This window comes from Pimephales promelas, chromosome 9 (assembly GCF_988280905.1).
Source record: "Pimephales promelas chromosome 9, fPimPro1.hap1.1, whole genome shotgun sequence".
Classification (NCBI taxonomy): domain Eukaryota; kingdom Metazoa; phylum Chordata; class Actinopteri; order Cypriniformes; family Leuciscidae; genus Pimephales; species Pimephales promelas.
Window position 1 is genome coordinate 30,679,755 of NC_142777.1, and position 19,944 is coordinate 30,699,698.

Genomic DNA, 19,944 nt, shown 5'->3' on the forward strand with positions numbered 1-19,944 from the left:
TCAGTGGAGTTCTGTTTCCGCTTTATTTAGTGTGCAATTGGGTCACCTAGTTTGTGTCTCCATCCCGAGGCAGATTTGATGCTGCCATAGATATCACCTTTGGAATGAGTGAATCACATCTATAACGTCATACTTCTTGACACCCATAGCACATTATCCCACCTGTGAATCATTTGGAGAGTATATTTAGAGACAGGTGAGTTTTGCATATAACAGCTTCATCACTGAAAAGGCAAGTTTATTTATATTGCACATTTCATACTCAATGGTAATTCAAAGTGCTTTACATAGGCTAGAAGAAATTAAAAAAAATTACAACAAATAATAATTATAACAGTTTAGAATAAAAAATAAATTACAGTAAAAACAGTCGGATGAACAGTGGCACAGTGCTCATTCAGTAAATGCACAGCTAAACAGATGCGTTTTGAGTCTGGATTTGAATGTGACTATACTGTAGGAGCATTTCACTGGGAATCTGGCTTGGGGGTTTGTCAGTCTCTCTACAGTAGCAAAAAGAATGCGTGTGTTGTTTAAGTTTCTGTTTATAATATTCGATCAGAAAGTCTGTCTAGCTTTGCCTAGTTCAATATTGAAAGCATGGATGCTGTCTTTGTAGATGTTATACACATTTTGTCGTCCGCCACATGTGCTCTGCTCTTCTGCTTTATCATTTCATATTTTGCACAGCTGTTGAGTTTCTCCAAGGTGCCTTTTGTCTACCACTATTCTTCTTGACTTTCACAGGAGGAATGTCATCAAATACACTTTTAACTTTTGAGTTAAAAGAATCAAGGAGAAAATCAGAGTCAGCAGATATTGGTTTTAAAGCTACAGCCTTCATAAATAGCACATTAGTGTTCTAATTCAAGTATCTCTTCTTGACAGACACAGATCTAGCTTCAATGGCAGGAGAGATCAATATATCAAAAAAAAATGCAGAAATAATCAGACAGTGCTACATTCTTAATAACAATCGATGAGATGTTTAGACTATCTATCTTACTGATTAGTAAATCTAGAGAGTGTGTCCACGATTGTGTGTGGGACCATGTACATGCTGAGTCAGATCAAAAGTTTTTAAAACAGTTTTGATTTATTTTGCCAGATTGTTTTCTGCATTATCTATGTGAATGTTAAAATCTCCAGCAATGGCAAAACAGGCAAAATTTGAATAAATTGTTGATAGCAGTTCTGTTAAGTCCTCAGCAAAGGCTGGATAGTATTTTGGAGGTAGAAGTAAAATACGTGGAGCATCTTTTAACACAATACCCAGATATTCGAAAGACGGGTAATTCCCATATGATATTTGCTTACATTCATATACATTTTTAAAAAGAGCAGCTAAGCCCCCCATCTCTTCTTGCCCGCTCTGCAGACACTCATAAAAGTAAAGTTAGGAGGGGGTGTTTCATTGAGGTTGGTTGCACTGCAGCTGTCTTCTAGCCAAGTTTAATTTAGAAACATAAAGTCCAGGTTGTATGGTTATTAAGTTGTGATTTAATTTTAAGTGAGCGGATGTTTAAAAGTGCTAACTTCACAGTCTTACATTTCGTCCCCACAGCAGTCTTAGTTTGGAGTGTAATAGGCAACAGATTAGATGGGTTTGCTGAATGCCTTTTGAAGGCCTTCGATTTTCTCACGTAATTGAACAGCAATACAGGCACACTGGGTTCCCGCTTGTTTTGTAAACATTTAACAAAGTTACTGTTATCATAGCGGGGACCCGACACATATCACTGAGAGCTAGTATCAGCTGTTTTTTGTTCACCTCGAGCAGATGGAGGAGGGTGTGGGCCCTGGCGCTGTGGCAGAGGCCGAAGAGCTCTCACAGGAGGAGGGGCTGGGCCCGCAGGCTTTGATGGTTGTGGGGCCTGTCATTTTTTGGTTGACATCTGGGGGCTTGCAGCAAAAGAGAGGGATAGTTTGGTTCCAGCATATTTTCTCTAAAAGTAACAGAAGTGGAGATGCTGGAGAGATGTGTCTCTGGTGTTATCGGAGGCTGTAATATGCTGTCCTGGTTTCTCTCGATGCTTTCCAGAAAGTCGTGCAGAAAGTCTTGGAGCAGTTTTAATATGTCCTGGTCTGTCTGTGGTCATTTATACTGTGTCCAGGTGTGTGTGTGCCACTCAGGTTGAGTGGCTTGGCACACACTGCAGAAGGATGATTGGGGGAGAAGTAGATATTGTCCTTTAACACTCTTGAACCAAGTTTGGTTGGTTGGAGCCCATACTGTTGAATCAGTTGCCTCTGACTCCAGAAAAGACTGAACGTAGGCCGTTGTGTTTTCCCTTTCTGGTCAGAGAAAAGAATTCTACTTTTTTTGTAGTAATCAAGCGTTTGAGCACTGTGCTGATTTGCTGAAGTTAAAATTAGGTGATAAAAGGAGATAAAATTAAAAAAAAAAAAAAACGATGGAGCATTAAAAATTATAAAAGCGATATATAAAAGCAAAGCGAGGAGCAGTAGTCAAGAGCGTCCGAACAGTAACTAAGCAGGAAGTTGAAGACAAACACTTTCTGATACAGTGACTCGAGGAAGCATTGCATTCGAACAGTGAAATGCCAGGAATGTTTATTTTATTATTATTTTCATTGTCATTTTTACATTCATAAAATTAAAGGTAGTCTCTTTGAAATACTTGTCACAAAAACAGGATTTTCTCGAAGGAAACATGAAAGTTTCATCTTCATTTGGTGGGTTGGCAATGTCAGAAAACAATATTTGTAAGTGATTACAGATGTAAATTATTATATCAATCAAATAGCATCTGGGTTACTCACTAAAACATGTCAGGTCATATTTCATTTTTTTATTTTACAATTTAATTCTGCATGATTAAATATAGTGCACTAAATACTATAATTTTGAACATTTTACTATTTAAATCAAATTTATTGTTTTTTACATTATAGTAATTACAATTAGATTTTTTGCATTATGGTAATGAGAAATTGGGTAGAAAATGTGTTTAAATGGCACAGTGCAAAAATTCTTTAATGTCTTACATATGGCTTTATTGTACTTTCATAAAACAAAATAAAAATTTCTTATTTCTTTATTATTGTTGGGTTGAAATATAGCCTGAAATATAACCTCTTGAAGTGAAATTCATCCCACTACACCTTTATATACAACTCCCTGAATGAAGATGGCATAATGTGGGTGCAGGCAGGAAGTTTCAAATTAAAATATTCAAATAAGGATGACCAAATATAATGCCTGGGTTTCTATTTGTTAAGTGAGTTATTTCAATAAAATCTGTGAACTAGACCTTCTAATGATCCAAGAATAAAAACAAGGTAACAAGTCAATCAATTTGTTCCTCCTGTGGCTTTGAAAGAGACAATTAAAATGACTGACAGAATTTAAACTGAATTAAACAGACAGAATTAAACGTCTCTAAAACACCAGGACTGCCTTTGCACCTCACAGTATAAGTAATGTCCTATGGAAACCAAAGCTCCTACAACATCAGTTAAGAACCTTTGGCGCACGAACCTTTGGCTAGATAAAAAATAATTCTATACAATATATATTAACATTGTACATATTTATATTGTTCATTTTGTACAAAAGGCAGCTGTCATTTATACTACACACATTTTCAGACGGACAAGAAACACAATTTAAACACTGAATAGCTGCACACCACATTGAAAAGACAAGATGCCAATCAATACAACAGACAAGGGCAAAAGTCGAATGTATAAAACAGGCTGACGGTAAAACACTAAGTAAACACTTTTATTAATCAGCCATGTCCTTTAAGACCCTGCATGAGTCACTACTTGTAAACAAACTGATTAAGCCTTATCAATGACTTTATCAATACAATACAATCAGATGAATTGCGCTGTTATGTCCCTGTTGAAAAGATCCACTTTGCTGGCCACTAGCTGTATGTTGTATTTTGGATGCTGGTGATCAACATTTACTAACCTCCATGTTGTTGCAAACGTATACAATGTTCTTGCTTTTCAGCTGTTTTTGCCTATACGATGATAGTCAGTGGGGTCTAAAAGTTTTAGCGCTCCAAGGTGTTACTTTTATATCCTTTTTTGAGCTTAAAACTTTTTTAATTTTCACACAATCCATTTTAATATAGTAAAATGTTAGCAATTAAGATTTGTTGTCATTTTATACGTTTTTTTAACGTCTATTTAGTTGTTAATAAAACAAATGTTTTGATTAATTTTATTTCCGTATCAGTTATTTTAGAACATCAATATGAGCAAAAGGATGATGATACATTTTGCAAAGGAAACTATCTGAAATCAGCTTAATTTTTGTTATTTTATTCAGTTAATGTTTATCTAATACAAGTAACAATGTTTTTTTAAAGGCTTAGTATTAGTTTGGTTAACTCTAAAAGCCCTGTTTTGGACCCAACTGACATTCATTGTATGGACAAAAAACTTACACAAAATATTATTTTGTGTTCTGCAGAAGAAAGAAAAGAAAACGAGTTGGAATGACATGAGGCTGAGTAAATGATGTCAGAATTGAACAATCCCTTTGACCAGCAGTTCTCCTTTCATAAACCAGACCAGCAGTGCTTGCAAAGATCTTGCTCTCCATCTTAATCTCTTTTTGTCATTCTCTCTCTCTCTCTCTCTCTCTCTCTCTCTCTCTCTCTCCCTCACTCACAACATGCAATGCATCATTATTATCCCTGCATGGAGACATCCACAAACATACAAAAAATTAAATAAATGTATGTGCTGTCGGATGCAGATGGCAGGACTATATCAGACCACCTCATGTCCCGTTCGGCCTCTCCACGTGAAGTAACTGGGTGGTCCCGGAGTTGTGTGACATATCAGTCGGATGTGCCAGGTCGTCCGGGGAGCAAAGGGTTTGGCTGTTTTCCTGCAGAGGCCACATTTCCTGCCAGGTAAAGGAAGGTAGATGAGGCGGATGGCTGCTGAACAGGGGTCTCCTTAGCCTGTAGTTGGACCACACCTGCAGCAGCGTCTCTTTAAAGGGCCGTGTGGTCAGCGTGTACAAGATGGGGTTCAGAGCGCTGTTGATCGGCAGAATGAAGATGACGACCCACGAGCTGATGGTTCCTGCAAAGTGTTCAATTCAGAAGTGTAATGGGGAGGAAAAATATGCATAGAAGGTTGATAAAGTCTTTTTTTTTTTTTTTTTGCTGATTGCTTGTCTTTGAAAAAGCATTTTCAACAAGGCAGTCCACTTTTCAACTGATCTCTGGAAATATCATAATTCAAAGAAAGGATGGGAACAAAAACTGTAATATTTCATTGAAATGTAGAAGTAATCATAGTGAAAAACAGTGTCATTTGCCCAGCCATTGTTGAATATTATGTGAATGAAAAGAGCATTAAATGTTTTTGAATATCGAACATACTTTGAAGGTAAAGTTCTGAAATGCAGTTGAAAATCTGTCGGATGTGTTCACACTTTTTCCCTGCTATTGTTTAATTCATGGGACCGGACACCAGTTATTAAAGAACATTTTATAGAGAGGTGGTCTTCATTCCAACTTTCTCTGTTCCTCTGGACAAAGAGGTTGGGTTTTATATGTTGCTGACATTACCAGAGGAACGTTTAATAAAGAGTAATAATACTGAAAATAATATTAAATAATACAATTTTAGTCTTCATTCGGTTCGCTTAGTCCGGACCAAAGAAAAAGTCCTGGTCCATTTAGCGTTAAAACTGAACCTTAAGGCATAGGGATGCATTCACCACTTGATTCATAGGCTTTTGTGACATATTTAAAGTATGTGCATAGCCTTCATGGTATTTTGACCAGCTGAAAACTCATGAAGAGCTTATAAAAATCAAGATAAGAGTCGGCAGGCGGCAGGATTCCCTCTATCACACACACAAACGAAGATCTGCAGAGAGGAGACTGAACTATGATGGGCAACATCGTGACAATGACGACAAAAAGCAGATGTACTTGAGCATTCTGTCCTTTTAATGGTGGCATCTTGTGTTTTTTTCTCTCGTTTACATGTCTTTGGTCCGTGTTGCATCTATATTTAATTTGAACCACTCTAGAATTGGTTTGGTCTTTTCAGCGGTCTCGGTCCACTTACTCAAATGAACCGCACTAACAGAACATTAGCACTAGGGTTTGTTTTAATCAAACCAAACCTGTCAAGTGTGAACACTTCCTAAGACTTTCTTTCTTCAGTGGCAGACAAAAGGTGAATTTTTAACAAAAAAAAAGTCTTTTAAAGACATATGACGGCTTTGTACGAGGAACTGATATTGAGATACTTGATGTATGACACATTTTTTGGAGTTTCTCAAACAAATCTATTTCACTTCAGATGATCATCTTTGAAGCTTAAAATCCCAAGCCATCATGCACTGTGATTATATACAAAATAACATTATTTAAAATGTCCCTTTTTGTGTTCCAACAACATGAGGGAGAGCACTGTACAGAGACCATAAAAGAATTTTTCTTTTTCTAGCCCTGGATACATTTTAATATCAAATAAAAGTTTAGCATACTTTCTGTTGCCTTTTCAATACTTTTAGACACTGATGTTGAATGAAAGAGCATGATGGGAAAAAAGATTCTGCTTTGGCTCAATTTCAGACTTATCCTTGAAAAAAATGCATAACCTTGAAGACTTTAAGGGCCTTGTGAGGCACTTACCGGGGATTTCGACCTCCATTAGAGAAAGAATCTTGAGAATGAAAATTGGAATCCAGCACAGCGAATCGGTGATGACAATGGAGAAGAAGCGTTTGGCAATGGTCAGCTCTTTCTTAATGTGGTTGGTGTATTTGGTCGTCTGTGTTCCTGTTCTCTGGATATTGTAAAACATGCTTCCATAAGATAGAACGATGATGAGAAAAGCCACCAGATTGAGACCTATTTGGAAACAGGATATGTTTTTGACATGACATATAAAAGTGAAAATTGTTCATCACTGTGAAGGATGACCTCAATACAAAACATAAGCACCACAACAATACACTTTAAACACCTTTCAGGTAAAAAATAGATGAAGTTATTGTTAAAATTAATGGACTTGCTAGACCCCACCACATTTCTTCAATGCTCTCTCAATAACAACGTCTGTTCCCTACTGTCCTTTCTTCCCATCTAAATTTAGACCTTTCAAAATGACCTCCATCAAACAAATTGAGCACTCACAGAGAGAACAATTTCCCAACCAGGAACAAAAGAGAAGCAACAACTCTGACTGCTGTTAAAACAGTAAAGCTAGTAAAAAAAAAAAAAAAAAAAAAACTTAAAAAAAACATTCGGGGAACGAGCAAAAGACTATATCTAAATATTGTCAAAAAAATTCATTTTCTCCAACTGTAAATGATGTATTCACATAAAATAAATATAAAACATTGATTTAAATTTTTGACTGATTTATATGAATATTTTGAAATAAATAAATAAAACAAAGCAACATATTAGAAGGATTTCTGAAGGATCATGTGACGACTGGGGTAATGGCTGTTGAAATAAATTAGGCCTACATTTTAAAATATATTAAAGGTAGGGTAGGCATTTTATTTTATAATCACTTTATTATACTGATTGAAATTCTCTTAACATCCTGATAGCAATCAATAATAGAAGTTGTCCAAATGCAATGATACCGTTTCCTTCTTTCCTGTCAACATGTATTTCCATACCTCTGTTAGTTGTTTACGCTCATTATTATTGTAATATTATTTAATATGCGACATGAGGTTATATAGCACAGTCTCTCGTGATGCTTTGCAGACTCTGCTGTGTGTGCTCATGTGTTTTGAAGGAGGCGTGGCTTTGGAGACACTCTGAAGGGAGGGTGGGATCTCATGCTTTCAAAGCTAGCTTGCTATTACTAGCCTACCCTACCTTTAAAGTAGAAAACACTTATTTTCAATGTAAGAATATTGCTCAATATTAGTGTGTTTATGGATTTTTTATCAAATTAATAAATATCCTGAATTTTTTTAAGATGAAAATTAAATATTTTCTGTTGATTAATAAACTCAGAGCTCATGGTAGGTCTGTATACTGAATCTTTAAAAAAAAAAATATTATTCTGTGGAGAAAATGCCAGAGATTTGTACTGCCAGTTGTCCAAAATAACCTATTTCCAACAAAAATAGGGGATTCTCACGTACCAAGAAAGATCACAATGGAGTAGATTTGGGCTCCCAGAGTCTCTGGCTGCTCAGAGTGCAGAGGGAAACAAACGCCATTGGTTCCATAGAAGTTCTTAAAAACCCCTTTAAAGACCAGTGGCAGGAAAGCAATAACAAAGCCCAAGATCCAGATGACCACCAAAATGGTAACAGTGCGTCTTCGGCCAGGGGTCAGGTAGCGGAACGGGTAGACAATGCAGATGTATTTCTCCAGGGTGAGGTATGTGAGGAGCAGCACTGACACCTCTGTCGACAGCATGGCTAGAGATCCAATCACCTGACAGGGTGCACTATCCATCCAGGCCTGAGCGTGACGGTTATACTCGCCTCGGAACTTCAGGTCATAGGCGCCAATCATGAAGAGGTAGACGCCCATCAGACCATCTGCACCTGTGTCGCAGAGAACAGAGAAAGAACTTGTAAGCCAGACAAATACAGATGAGCTTACTTATGTATTTTACATTTCAGGAAAAAAACAACAACAACAACAAAAAAACTAATTGTTTGTGTGTGTGTTCTCCAAATACCTGCACTATTCATTTCAAATATTTTTAAATAAATAAAAACTAAACCAACATTTTAGAATGTTTTTAAATAAAAACAGAAAAAATTTTTTTTCTATTTTTCAGCACAGGTTGCATCAACCAAGCACAATGTATAATAAAAAATTGATGAAATCCGACAGCAGGCTGAACATCAAGAACCCCTTTATTACAAGTCTGCCACTTTCCACATCTGACTCCCCTCCCCCCAGAAATGTTGAGAACATTTCTCACCCATAGATATTTAAAAGAAAAACTCTACCTATGATAATCACCCTGTTATAGTCACAGGAAACAATATTGAGAGATTCAGGCACGATCAGCTATGAGGTGGCGAACAGTAAAGAATTAGCAAATTGCGTATAATCCCAGCAATACCAGACCATGCCTAAGGTCAGTGATGGGTCATTTGTGATGTCAAAAAGAGCAAATTACATGACCAGCTCAGGGGGGGTGAGTTCTATTGAAGTTTCCCAAGAAAATTATCATGTGACACTGGAGTAATGATGCTGAAAATTTTGCTGTTACCAAAAATATGAATTATGTTTGAAAATATTTTACAAAAAATAGTTATTTAAAACTTTATTGTAATGATATTTCAGCCTTGGTGAGCATAAGAGACTTTTCAACAACATCATAAAAACTCATACAGAACATAAACTTTTGAAAAAATCGTGTATATGCATGTATACAAGTAGAATACACTAATAAAATATTTTCTTATATGATCATTTATAAATATGAACTGTATATATTTTCCATATACACTGATCCGACACAACATTAACACCACTGACGGAAAAAAAACAGCAAGTGAAAAGATCTGATTAACTTTAACAAGGGCTTAATAAAACTGGGTCACGGCATTTTCTGTACAAATACTAGGCATTATAAAATAGTGTCAGAACACAGTGCATCACAGTTTGCCATGTGTGGGGTTGCATAGCGGCAGACTGGTCAGAGTGCCAATGATAACCCCTGTCCACAGCCGAAAGTGCCTATAAAGGAATGATGTTGCTTTGACCTCCAAATTCCCCAGATCTCAATCTGACTGAGCATCTATGGTGTCGCAACCCGGTCTCATCCCAAGACGTCATATAACTGACGTTTTGGGACGTCTTTTGACCATACGTCAATATTCGCCTTTTTATGGCCCCCTTAAACGTCGGTAGATGAGGTTATGGGATCCTAACTCTACCCCAGACCTAAACTTAACCCTAAACCTAACCCGTCACCTAACTGACGTTAAAGGTAAAGCGTCAGTTGTATGACGGCCCGGGATCGCCATCTACCGACGTTTAAGGGGGCCCTAAAAAGGCGGATATTGACGTATGGCCAAAAAACGTCCCAAGACGTCAGTTATATGACTTTTTGGGATGAGACTGTGTTAGGTGTCGTGATTCCCGTCTTGTGTGGACTTTTGATCTTTCCTGTTCTGTGCCATGTTTGTTTTGTAGTCCATTGTAGTTTTTCTTTTTTATTAGTCGTTATCTTGTTTAGCTTGCTTGCCTTTGTCTGTACTTAAACCTCTGCGCTTCAGTTGTTGTTTGCTTCTATTTGTTTCCATGGTACTGCCCTTAGTTTCATTGTTTGCCCTGGATTACCGATTTGTTTTATTAAAGTTGTGCTTGCATTTGGATTCTCTCTCCGCTTCGTTCCCTCCTCATTATTACATTTGATATGTGTTGGACCAACAAATCTGATCCACGGAGGCCCCACCTCACAACTCGTAGGACTCTTCTACTAAAGTCTTGGTGCTAGAATCCCACAGGATGCCTTCAGGGGTCCCGTGGTCTGTTTTGGCAGCACAATGGAGACCTACACGATATTAGTCATGTGGTTTTTAAGATTGTGGCTAATCAGTGTATGTTAGGTTACAGTAAAAAAAAAAAAAGAATGAATTATAATTGTAAATGATGTTGCTACATCTAACTGTTGTCATCTACACTTCAAAGTGAACACCCTGAACAATTGATTTCCATGTATTTTGAACTAGGCTACACACTCATCTGTATTGCCCATGGCAGTGCTCTCTAGAGCATACAGATGCCCAGTGCACAACTTTGATATCGTCTTATTTAAACCATATCAAAGGACAGAAATGAAAGAACTGCTTTTCTTTTCATGGCTCGCTATTTCCTATGAGAGAAGGCTGTAGTGTGCGCAGTATGAATTAGGAAAATTAATGAAACACAGCATTTGCTTCATTCATCAGTGGTCAATTTGTATGGGTGACCTCACACTGTAGTTGCGATAAAAAGTGAAAACAAAACTGTTGGGTAAAAACAGATTCTGAATGCTACATATACTATAAGCTGCCCTAATGCTATCAGCCTGTTTCTCTAAAGAGCACCATTGACTTTTTTTCTCACCTGAATAAGAAATCTTGAATCACACAAACGTCTCGGTTACGGATAGGGAACGGAGACGTTACGCCGAAATGACTATGAAAGGGAACCACTTTTACGTTAATCCATGTCAGGCTAAAAAGTATTTTATGGAAGCTTGTTTCTGCCACGAATAAAAAAATAAAAAGGTAATTGTAACTTTTTTGTTACAATTCTGCTATTTTTCAATTCAGATTTTATAACTCACAACTGAAAAAAAAAAATTCTGAATAAAAAAAGTTGCATGAGACTAAATTGCTTTTGCTTGGAGACGATGAGCGGTGCACTGCAACCTGCAACCTTAAACTGTGTAAAGTGCCAGATCTATTCAGACAAAGTGGACACTTACTGTAAGTCACACTTTAAAATGACACTGCATGATATTTTGTATCTAATCTTACAGCATAAAGAGATGATGCACATGGCGTGGAGCTTGTTCTCCGAGCGAATGTAGGATCGCATACAGATCACAAAGATGTTGCCGAAGCATGTCGTTGCCGAGACAACCCAGACAAAGACACGCAGCACAATGTTTGCCAAAAGGTCCTCGAAAGATGAGATGCCATCAGTGTTGGGCTTGCAGCTGCGGACGTGAGGCGCATAGCCGCAGTACTGAAACTTTTTAAAGTAGCTAAAAAGAAAAAAAGAAAGAAGCACAAATGACAAACATAATCAGATCATCATTTCGGTCCTGTCACGACATGGCTAGGAATATTTATTAATTTATGCTCAAAAAATGTCAAGTCTGAATTCATCCATCCATCTAATTTGGGAGATAAAAGATCATTTTAACATTAAAAAATCTATCTATCTATCTGTCCTTGCTGAGAAAGGTTTTTATAAAGGGGAAGACAAAAGACAAGAGAAGAGAATAACACTGAAAGGAAGTGATCTAGAAACAAAAAGCAAGTCTTAAGTTGAATTTCGAAAAAAAAAAAAAAGCATGAGAGGAAGCATCATAAATTACTTGCAAAATTCATTGAGTGTTCTCATTTTTCACAGTGTAATTTATATACTTCAATATATGTGCAAAGCAGAAAGACACAACACTGGGTCTTCAAGTAGCTGAAAAGATTGACAAGGGAATTGCAAGCACTCCAATATATATTCCAAACACCCTTGCATATTTTTTTTCACGTTTTCAGGAGATACATCGTAATCACTCCTAACCAAGCCATGGGAGAAAATGATTACCATGAATAATTAACAGAATACAAAATATTAGAGTCAATTTGCATTCAATCTCCAACGTTTGTTAAATGTTTTAAAGTACAAATAATTATAGAGATGTGCAGTTGTCAGGCATTTCAATCAGAATATCAATCTCAACACTTAATTTAAACATTAAAAACTGAACCATTCTCAGTGATAACTTCAGAAAATAGAGATCTCAAGGAAGTTTCAAAAACTGAGCAAGCAGAATCTTAAGCATTTTTCATATTAAAACTTTCAAAAAGCAGCACTCACATGTGAGTCAGGTTCTTAAGAGGTTCAAACATCCTTCTGTGGATGTTCCCAATTTCGATTCCCTCAATGCTCCTGTGACATAAAAAGCTTTCTCTCAGAGTTCACTCTTTAGAAAACTACCGTCATTTGCATTTCAGTATTCACACCTCCTACAACTATGCAGTATTGTGCCCAAGATGCTATCTGGAAGCCTTTGAAGCATGACCCAAAAGCAGATCGTTTTTGTGCTGTTGAGTACGAAGGCAATGTTTACTGCGTGAAATTTGGGTAAGACCATCGTACTGTGCTGAAAGGGGCCCACAAACATCCCATTATTATAATTGCAAGGTTTTCCTGTGGATTCATGTGAATGTGCCTTTAATAAATAAATAAAACAAAAACAGAGAGGTTTAAATGGGGGAGAGGGCTTGTGTGTGTCTTTGTGTGCGACTTTCCTGCACCTCAAACAGTAGCGCATTGGCAATGTATGAAATGCAACGTAAGTCGCTTTGAATAAAAGCGTCTGCCAAATGCATGTAAATGTCTTAGCTTAGTCAATATTCACGGTGGAAAGTTGCAAAATGGATAAAATCACTTGCAAACATACTTCAGACTTCCCCTATTTCAGCTTCAAAACCTTACAGTTTATAATTATAGAAAGTTATAAGAAGTGACTTACAGTGACTTTAACTTATGCAGCTTGTCAAAGTGGTCCACTTGGAGGTCCATAATAGGGTTATATGAAATATTCCTACAGACAAATGAAAGGCAAGAGTCAACTGAAAAATCACAAAATAAAATATGAAATATCGTGCAAAAGCAAATTCAGATTTTGACCGATAAGTGTGTTGACCCTGTCCGCGTCTTTTGGTGTTGGTCGGTTCTCGTTTTTGCCAATTGAACATGTTGAATATGTGTTTGTAGGGTTTTGGAATGTCTGAGAAGTGATGTACTCTAATCTGGTGACTGTCAGCTTTGGCCGGTGTCTGTCGGTGGAGTGTGAATTGGCCTTAAAACAATAATTTTTCCATTCCATCACACAATAAGGGAACAAACATCATCGACAACTCGGGCTAAATTAATGGTGCACCATCTTGTTTGATGGTAAACTGTAAAATTTTCTCACAGAAAAACTCCACAAAATGTGCTTTGTTACTGTATTATTTTATTTATTTAATCATTACTCCAGTCTTCAGTGTCACATGATCCTTCATAAATTCTTCTGATATGCTGATTTGCTGAAACATTTCTTATTATTATCAGTGTTGAAAACAGTTGAACACTAGTGTAAGCTAAATGAGATTTTGATATGACTTCGTTTTCATAAATGGTTAATAGATCCTACAAAATGTTAATATAATTCTACAAAAAAATGGACATCAAATAATTAATATTGGAATAAAAATAAAAAAAACAGTTCACATGCACCTGTCGTACAGCCATTACAATTTGGGGTTTGTAATGTGCATCTTAATGGAAGACTCACAGCTGAAGCAGGTCTCCAAGATTGACAAAAAGATCAGGAGGGATTGCTTTGATTCTGTTATTGGACAAATCCCTGTGGAGAGAGAAAAAATTAGGCATCTGTTGACAGAATTGATGAGCAAGACAGTCTGAAGCCAAACTATTTGAGGACTGATGTCACATGTTACTAGACCAACCCAGACTTTAAAATTGATAAGGAAATCCATTTTAGCTTAGCTTCTCAAAGATAGCACAGAAATGGGTCACGAGTAAACTCTAGAGAACACTTTGCGGCGATTATTTTGGCAAAATATTTATGATGGAATGAGAACTTACAGCTCGCCCAGTTTACGAAGCAGAGAGAAAGCCTGCACATGGATGTAACTAATGCAGTTCCGCTGGAGGACCCTGCAAACAACAACAACAACAACAACAACAACAAAAAAAAAAAAACATTTATCTTGGTGGACAGAAACAAGACGACCCTTTCAGAGGAATGGAATGTGCAAGAAATACAAAAGAGTACATTACAGTGTCAATGGTGATGAGTGCAATAACAAAAATCAATTTAGAAGGTAAATGGGATCTGACCTTTAATCAACAGACTAACTCATGCGTATAATCAGTGAAATTATAATCTCAAAATATTGCATAATATTCATTACTGAAGTCCACACACATCGATATTCTACTTAATAGCTTAGTAAAAACCAAGTTTCAAAATGAACAGGCAGATAAGTCTGTTGCTCTGATTTCTGCAAAACAGGGATTAAACATTAAAAAGCAAGAACCAGGGAGATGCAAATACTTTGCCTAAAAATATATCCATTTTTGGTGTTTTTGGCAAGAAGGACCTCAAACTATGCACATTAAGAGTGGGGTACAACAGGGCTAAAAGTCCCCCTATAAATATGATTATGTGAAAATATAATTTTATATTATGATTTACTTTATATTATGACAAATGGTATGGCATGAAAAAAAACGTTTCCACTCATCTACCATATTTATAACCCTCAGTGGGGAAAAAATAAACAGAAGAAAAACACTTAATCTCAGAAAAATACAATCTTAGAAAACATTTTTTACCAATCCAGATAGCACAGACCCAACCAAAACTAATTTGTAAAATGGTGCACTAAATAATTTTCTTATTATTATTATAGCATTTCATAACTGTAACAAGGTTAGTTGTTATGGGAAGCAGAATGTGGGAACCGGCAAACATTCAACATTTTAATAATCATAAAATAAACCAACAACAAAACGAAAGTAAAGGCGGCACTTAACATAAAAGTCCAGGCCTCATCCTTTCTCATCCTTCACTGTCGTCGCTCCTACTTTTATGCTTCCGCTACTCCCTGAGATACAAGACTGGTGTGTCCTGCTCACCACAATAACCTTTATAGTATTTTATTTTGTAATTTTATTAGATTTTGTAAAAAAAATACTGCTTCTATTTTGTGTTTTGGGAGAATATTAAATTAAAAGGACATTTGCCACCAGAGGGACTCGATTACCAGTTGTACCCTACTTTTTAAAGGGTTAGTTCACCCAAAAAATGAAAAGCATTTCATTAATTACTCACCCTCATATTGTTTCAAACCCACAAGAGCTTCGTTCATCTTCAGAACAAAAATTAAGATCTTTTTGATGAAATCTTTCTGTCCCTTCATTGAGAGCTATGCAACTTCACTTTGCACTTTGACTCTTTAAAAAGTTCATAAAGAGATCGTAAATCTAATTGGTTAAATCCAAATTATTTCGAAGAGACTCGATCGCCTTATACGATAAACAGATTTAATTTAAGCTTTTATTTATATATAAACGGACACATCATTGCTAGAACCAATGAGATTCATTCTCGTGCAGCACGTTTGAGCTTCAGCAAGAGGTTTGTTCTCATGCTTCAAGCCGGTTCGGATCAAAAGTTTAAAGTTTAAATGTAAATTAAAGCCTTAATTGAATCTGTTCATCACAAAAGTGATCATGTCTCTTCAGAAAATTTGGACTAAACCTCTTGATTCATATGGATCAGTTTTACGATGTCTTTATGAACTTTTTGTGTCAAAGTAGTAGTTGCGTATCTGCCAATGGAGGGACAGAAAGCTCTCAGATTTCATCAAAAAGATCTTCATTTGTGTTCCGAAGATGGAATGACACGAGTGTGAGTAATTAATGACAGAATTTTCATTTTAAGCGTGAACTAACCCTTTAAATACTGAAATACATTTGTAATGTTCATTGAGGTCATCTGATCATCACACAGTGGAAAGCGAGGAAGAGAAGCTGTTACGGGAGGGTGGGAATACTCACAGCACTGTTAGCATGTTACAGGACCTGAAGGTCACATTTCCCACAGTTTCAATCTTATTTCCCTCAACGTCTCTGCAGACACAAATAGAAATAAGAAGGTGTATGGAAAATGTAAGAAAGAAAAAGTCAAATCAATTCTACTTATCGATTAGCATCAGCTTAGAGGACCAAATAATTTACATTAAAGCAAAATGCATACATTGATTTACTGGGAGCAAAATTTAAAGTGCTCTCTAAGCTCTGTAACCATAAAATAAAATAACAACACAAGTGATTTTATCAGGACAGTGTTGTATTCAAACTTACAGCCAATTTAACCGTGGCATCTCTAGGCAAATATCGTCAAGCTTTGTGAGAGCATTGTTCAACAACACTCTGAAACACACACACACACACACACTTAGAGAATGGCTCCTATGAATTTGTTAAAATATAAGATTTATATTTGAAAGGCAGTAGATTTGTCGGCAAAATAGCAACAGGCTGAAACTCACAGCAGCACAAGGGAGCGCAAACCAGTGAAGGTCAAAGAGGAGATGTGATGAATATTGTTGTTCTCCAGAATCCTTCAGGAAAAATAGGAGAAACTCATTCAAAAACACTGCAGCCTCACAAATTGAAGTTCTTTTTCCAGTATTTGTTACGGGGACACTAATGTACAGTATGCATAAGGGTTATGAACCATAATTGGCTTTCAATTAGATGTGTGATGGAAGTTCAAATCATTCCTTTTACTTTGGAGCAGATCCTTGGCGACTGCAAACGAGAGCTAAAGAAATCACTCCTTAGCTGATATCACACAGAAATTAACATCGGTTTTGTGTTTTCTATATGGTCATCATTGCATTAAACTGTCAGGTGGATGGTTTTGACATTGGCTGTCATGAAGCCAGAACTCTTTAATGACACATTCAATTAGTACCACTGTAATTGAGGTCACGAAAAATATTCATGACAATGTCAAAACCAAACACATGACAGTTTGTCTTAATTTTATGTCAAATTGTCATGACAAAGACACTGACAGGTTATGACGTTATGTTTTATGTCAATACATGTAATGGTTTATACAGCTGTGCGTATGTCATAACAAAGGCATCTTCATATTTGCATTCAAAATGTAGAATGTAATTGAGTGAAAAAGACCCTTGATGACAGTTGACATAAACATGCATAACCCTACTTCATATTCAAGACATATGTCATGTCATGGTCATGAAGGTGTCACGTCAGTCTTATGCTAACCCTTTCAAGTAAAGTGTTACCCAATGTGTATTGATTGGCAATTCCTGTTGCAGTTATTTGATTTGAAGCATAAAAGCATTGAATGAGGAAATCTATCTGGTTTTAGTTGACATTTAGAAAGCTGATGAAAGAATGACAAGAAACACTTACAGCCATTCTAGTTTGTGTAAATCCTGGAATACATCAGGAAGTAGGGTGGTAATTTGATTAGAACTGAGATACCTGAAGAAAAATAAGAGATTACACCTGTCTGAGGGTAGCCAAAAAAAAAACATTTAAAAGCATTTGCCCATAGAAAAATATAGCAAACTAAAGTGTCTGTAATTCACTGAGAGACCATTCGTCCCTCTCTGAAGAAAGGCAGCAGATGAGGCTGAGGGGGAACAATAGAAATGTCTGCTGACTTCAAAAACTCACAGTCTCGTCAGATTGTAAAGGCCTCTGAAAGCATTGGGGTGCACCACTTTAATACGGTTGTGCTGGAGATACCTGAAACACAGTTTACAGGAAGCGTTAAAAAAGTTAAAAAAGCGTTAAAAGTTTGGGGTCAGTAGGATTTTTAATGTTTTATAAAGACGACTTCATTTATCCATGCATCATTTTCAACATTTTTTTTTTTTTAAATTTCAGCATCATTACATTTTTGCTCCTCAAGAAACATTTCTTATTATTATCAATGTTAAAAAAAAGTTGTGCTGCTTAAGATGTCAGTGGAAAAAAATCTAACTGACCTTTAAACAATTAAATGGAAATGTACAATGGGCTCACGTTTTTGACTTCATCCAATAAGCAATCACCCACATCACCTTAGCAGCCATACAACAAAGCACTAAAACTACTCCTTAGCAACCACATAGCAACAGCGCTGAATTCTGCACAACCGAGCACCAATAAAATCAGGTTAAATTTACTCTTCAATTAACTAGTCTCATTTAAACCTCATTGCACTGTTAACATCAAACTTTTCTGTATTCATAATATTCATTCCCAATGGCTCTTTCATTAAACTAAAAAATCCAAATCATACATTGTGGCTTCTATTCCCATACCATTTGGGAATACCAAATACTTAAAAACCTTCTGAGATTAAGTTTGTTCATACATTGAAGGATCTGTCAGTAGATCAAGTGTAGTGTTTGGGCAAGGACAAAAATATGGGGCTTATTTTGTTCGACTCAGCTGGTACTTTTGAACAAAACAACCAGACGATACGCACAAGAGAGCCTGTCAGATTAAGACATGCAAACACAAAATTCTGGGGAAAGAAAACCATTGAGCCATTTTTGTCAGGTTAAAAAAAGATAACTCTCTCAAGTACTTCAGTTCTCAGCTCGCTTATGTGGAGAGCACTGAATGTTTTATTCCACAGGGATCTCACTCAACATCTGCTCTATTTCTTACTACAATCAATGGCACAGTGAAGACCAGCAAGCAACGTTTTACTAAACACCTGTGATAATGCCAAGGCAGCATTCATAGCATTACAGAATCCACACAGTCCAATGACAAGGCGGAGATATACTTAGTGAAGCAGAGAGGCTCTTACAGTTTTTGAAGGTTCTGGTACATAAAGAACATGTCAGCATTTAGCTTCCGCAGCCGGTTCCTCTGCAGAGACCTGCAATATCAACGAAATTGTGAAATTTACATATCATAATTGAGCGCAACAGTCACCACTCACTTTTACAGTTATCTAACGATAAAATATTACAGAACGATAGATAGATAGAACGATAGATAGATAGAACGATAGAACGATAGATAGATAGATAGATAGATAGATAGATAGATAGATAGATAGATAGATAGATAGATAGATAGATAGATAGATAGATAGATAGATAGATAGATAGATAGATAGATAGATAGATAGATAGATAGAACGATCGATAGATAGATAGAACGATCGATAGAACGATAGAACGATAGAACGATAGAACGATAGATAGATAGATAGATAGATAGATAGATAGATAGATAGATAGATAGATAGATAGATAGATAGATAGATAGATAGATAGATAGATAGATAGATAGAACGATCGATAGATAGATAGAACGATCGATAGATAGATAGAACGATCGATAGATAGATAGAACGATCGATAGATAGATAGAACGATCGATCGATAGATAGATAGACAGATAGACTAGACAGCCTCAAGTTTTTGCGGCATAATGCGTCATGACTACGGGGTAACACTTTAGAATACGGTTCCTTCGTTAATGAATAACTACACAAGAAGTAATGAGTAACACAATATTAACAATCTAGTAACTATTATTAACTAACAAGAAACTCCGATTAACGAACTAGTAAGTAATAGCGCACAGACGAAAGTGATAGTTCACTATTAAGTAATCAATAACTACTATTTTTTTAATACTTCCCAGAGAACTAC

General features: G+C 36.4%; 1 protein-coding gene across 4 annotated transcripts in view; it reads right to left on the bottom strand.

Annotated features, from left to right (window-relative positions):
- Positions 1-2,491: 2,491 nt before the first annotated feature.
- The window catches only part of rxfp1 (relaxin family peptide receptor 1), a 72,724-nt gene continuing 55,271 nt past the window's right edge, over positions 2,492-19,944 (bottom strand). For 3 of the 4 annotated variants that reach the window (XM_089134982.1, XM_039649211.2, XM_039649210.2), the window contains 14 exons: positions 19,089-19,160; positions 17,960-18,031; positions 17,693-17,764; positions 16,792-16,863; positions 16,604-16,672; positions 16,298-16,369; positions 14,318-14,389; positions 14,004-14,075; positions 13,197-13,268; positions 12,539-12,610; positions 11,473-11,702; positions 8,122-8,532; positions 6,644-6,862; positions 2,492-5,072 (listed from right to left, as the gene is read on the bottom strand). In XM_089134982.1, coding sequence (XP_088991108.1) covers positions 4,762-5,072; positions 6,644-6,862; positions 8,122-8,532; positions 11,473-11,702; positions 12,539-12,610; positions 13,197-13,268; positions 14,004-14,075; positions 14,318-14,389; positions 16,298-16,369; positions 16,604-16,672; positions 16,792-16,863; positions 17,693-17,764; positions 17,960-18,031; positions 19,089-19,160 — 1,888 coding nt within the window. In that variant the 3' untranslated portion in view covers positions 2,492-4,761. The remainder of the gene's footprint in view (positions 5,073-6,643; positions 6,863-8,121; positions 8,533-11,472; positions 11,703-12,538; positions 12,611-13,196; positions 13,269-14,003; positions 14,076-14,317; positions 14,390-16,297; positions 16,370-16,603; positions 16,673-16,791; positions 16,864-17,692; positions 17,765-17,959; positions 18,032-19,088; positions 19,161-19,944) is intronic. The other variant, XM_089134983.1, reaches the window with a different exon arrangement.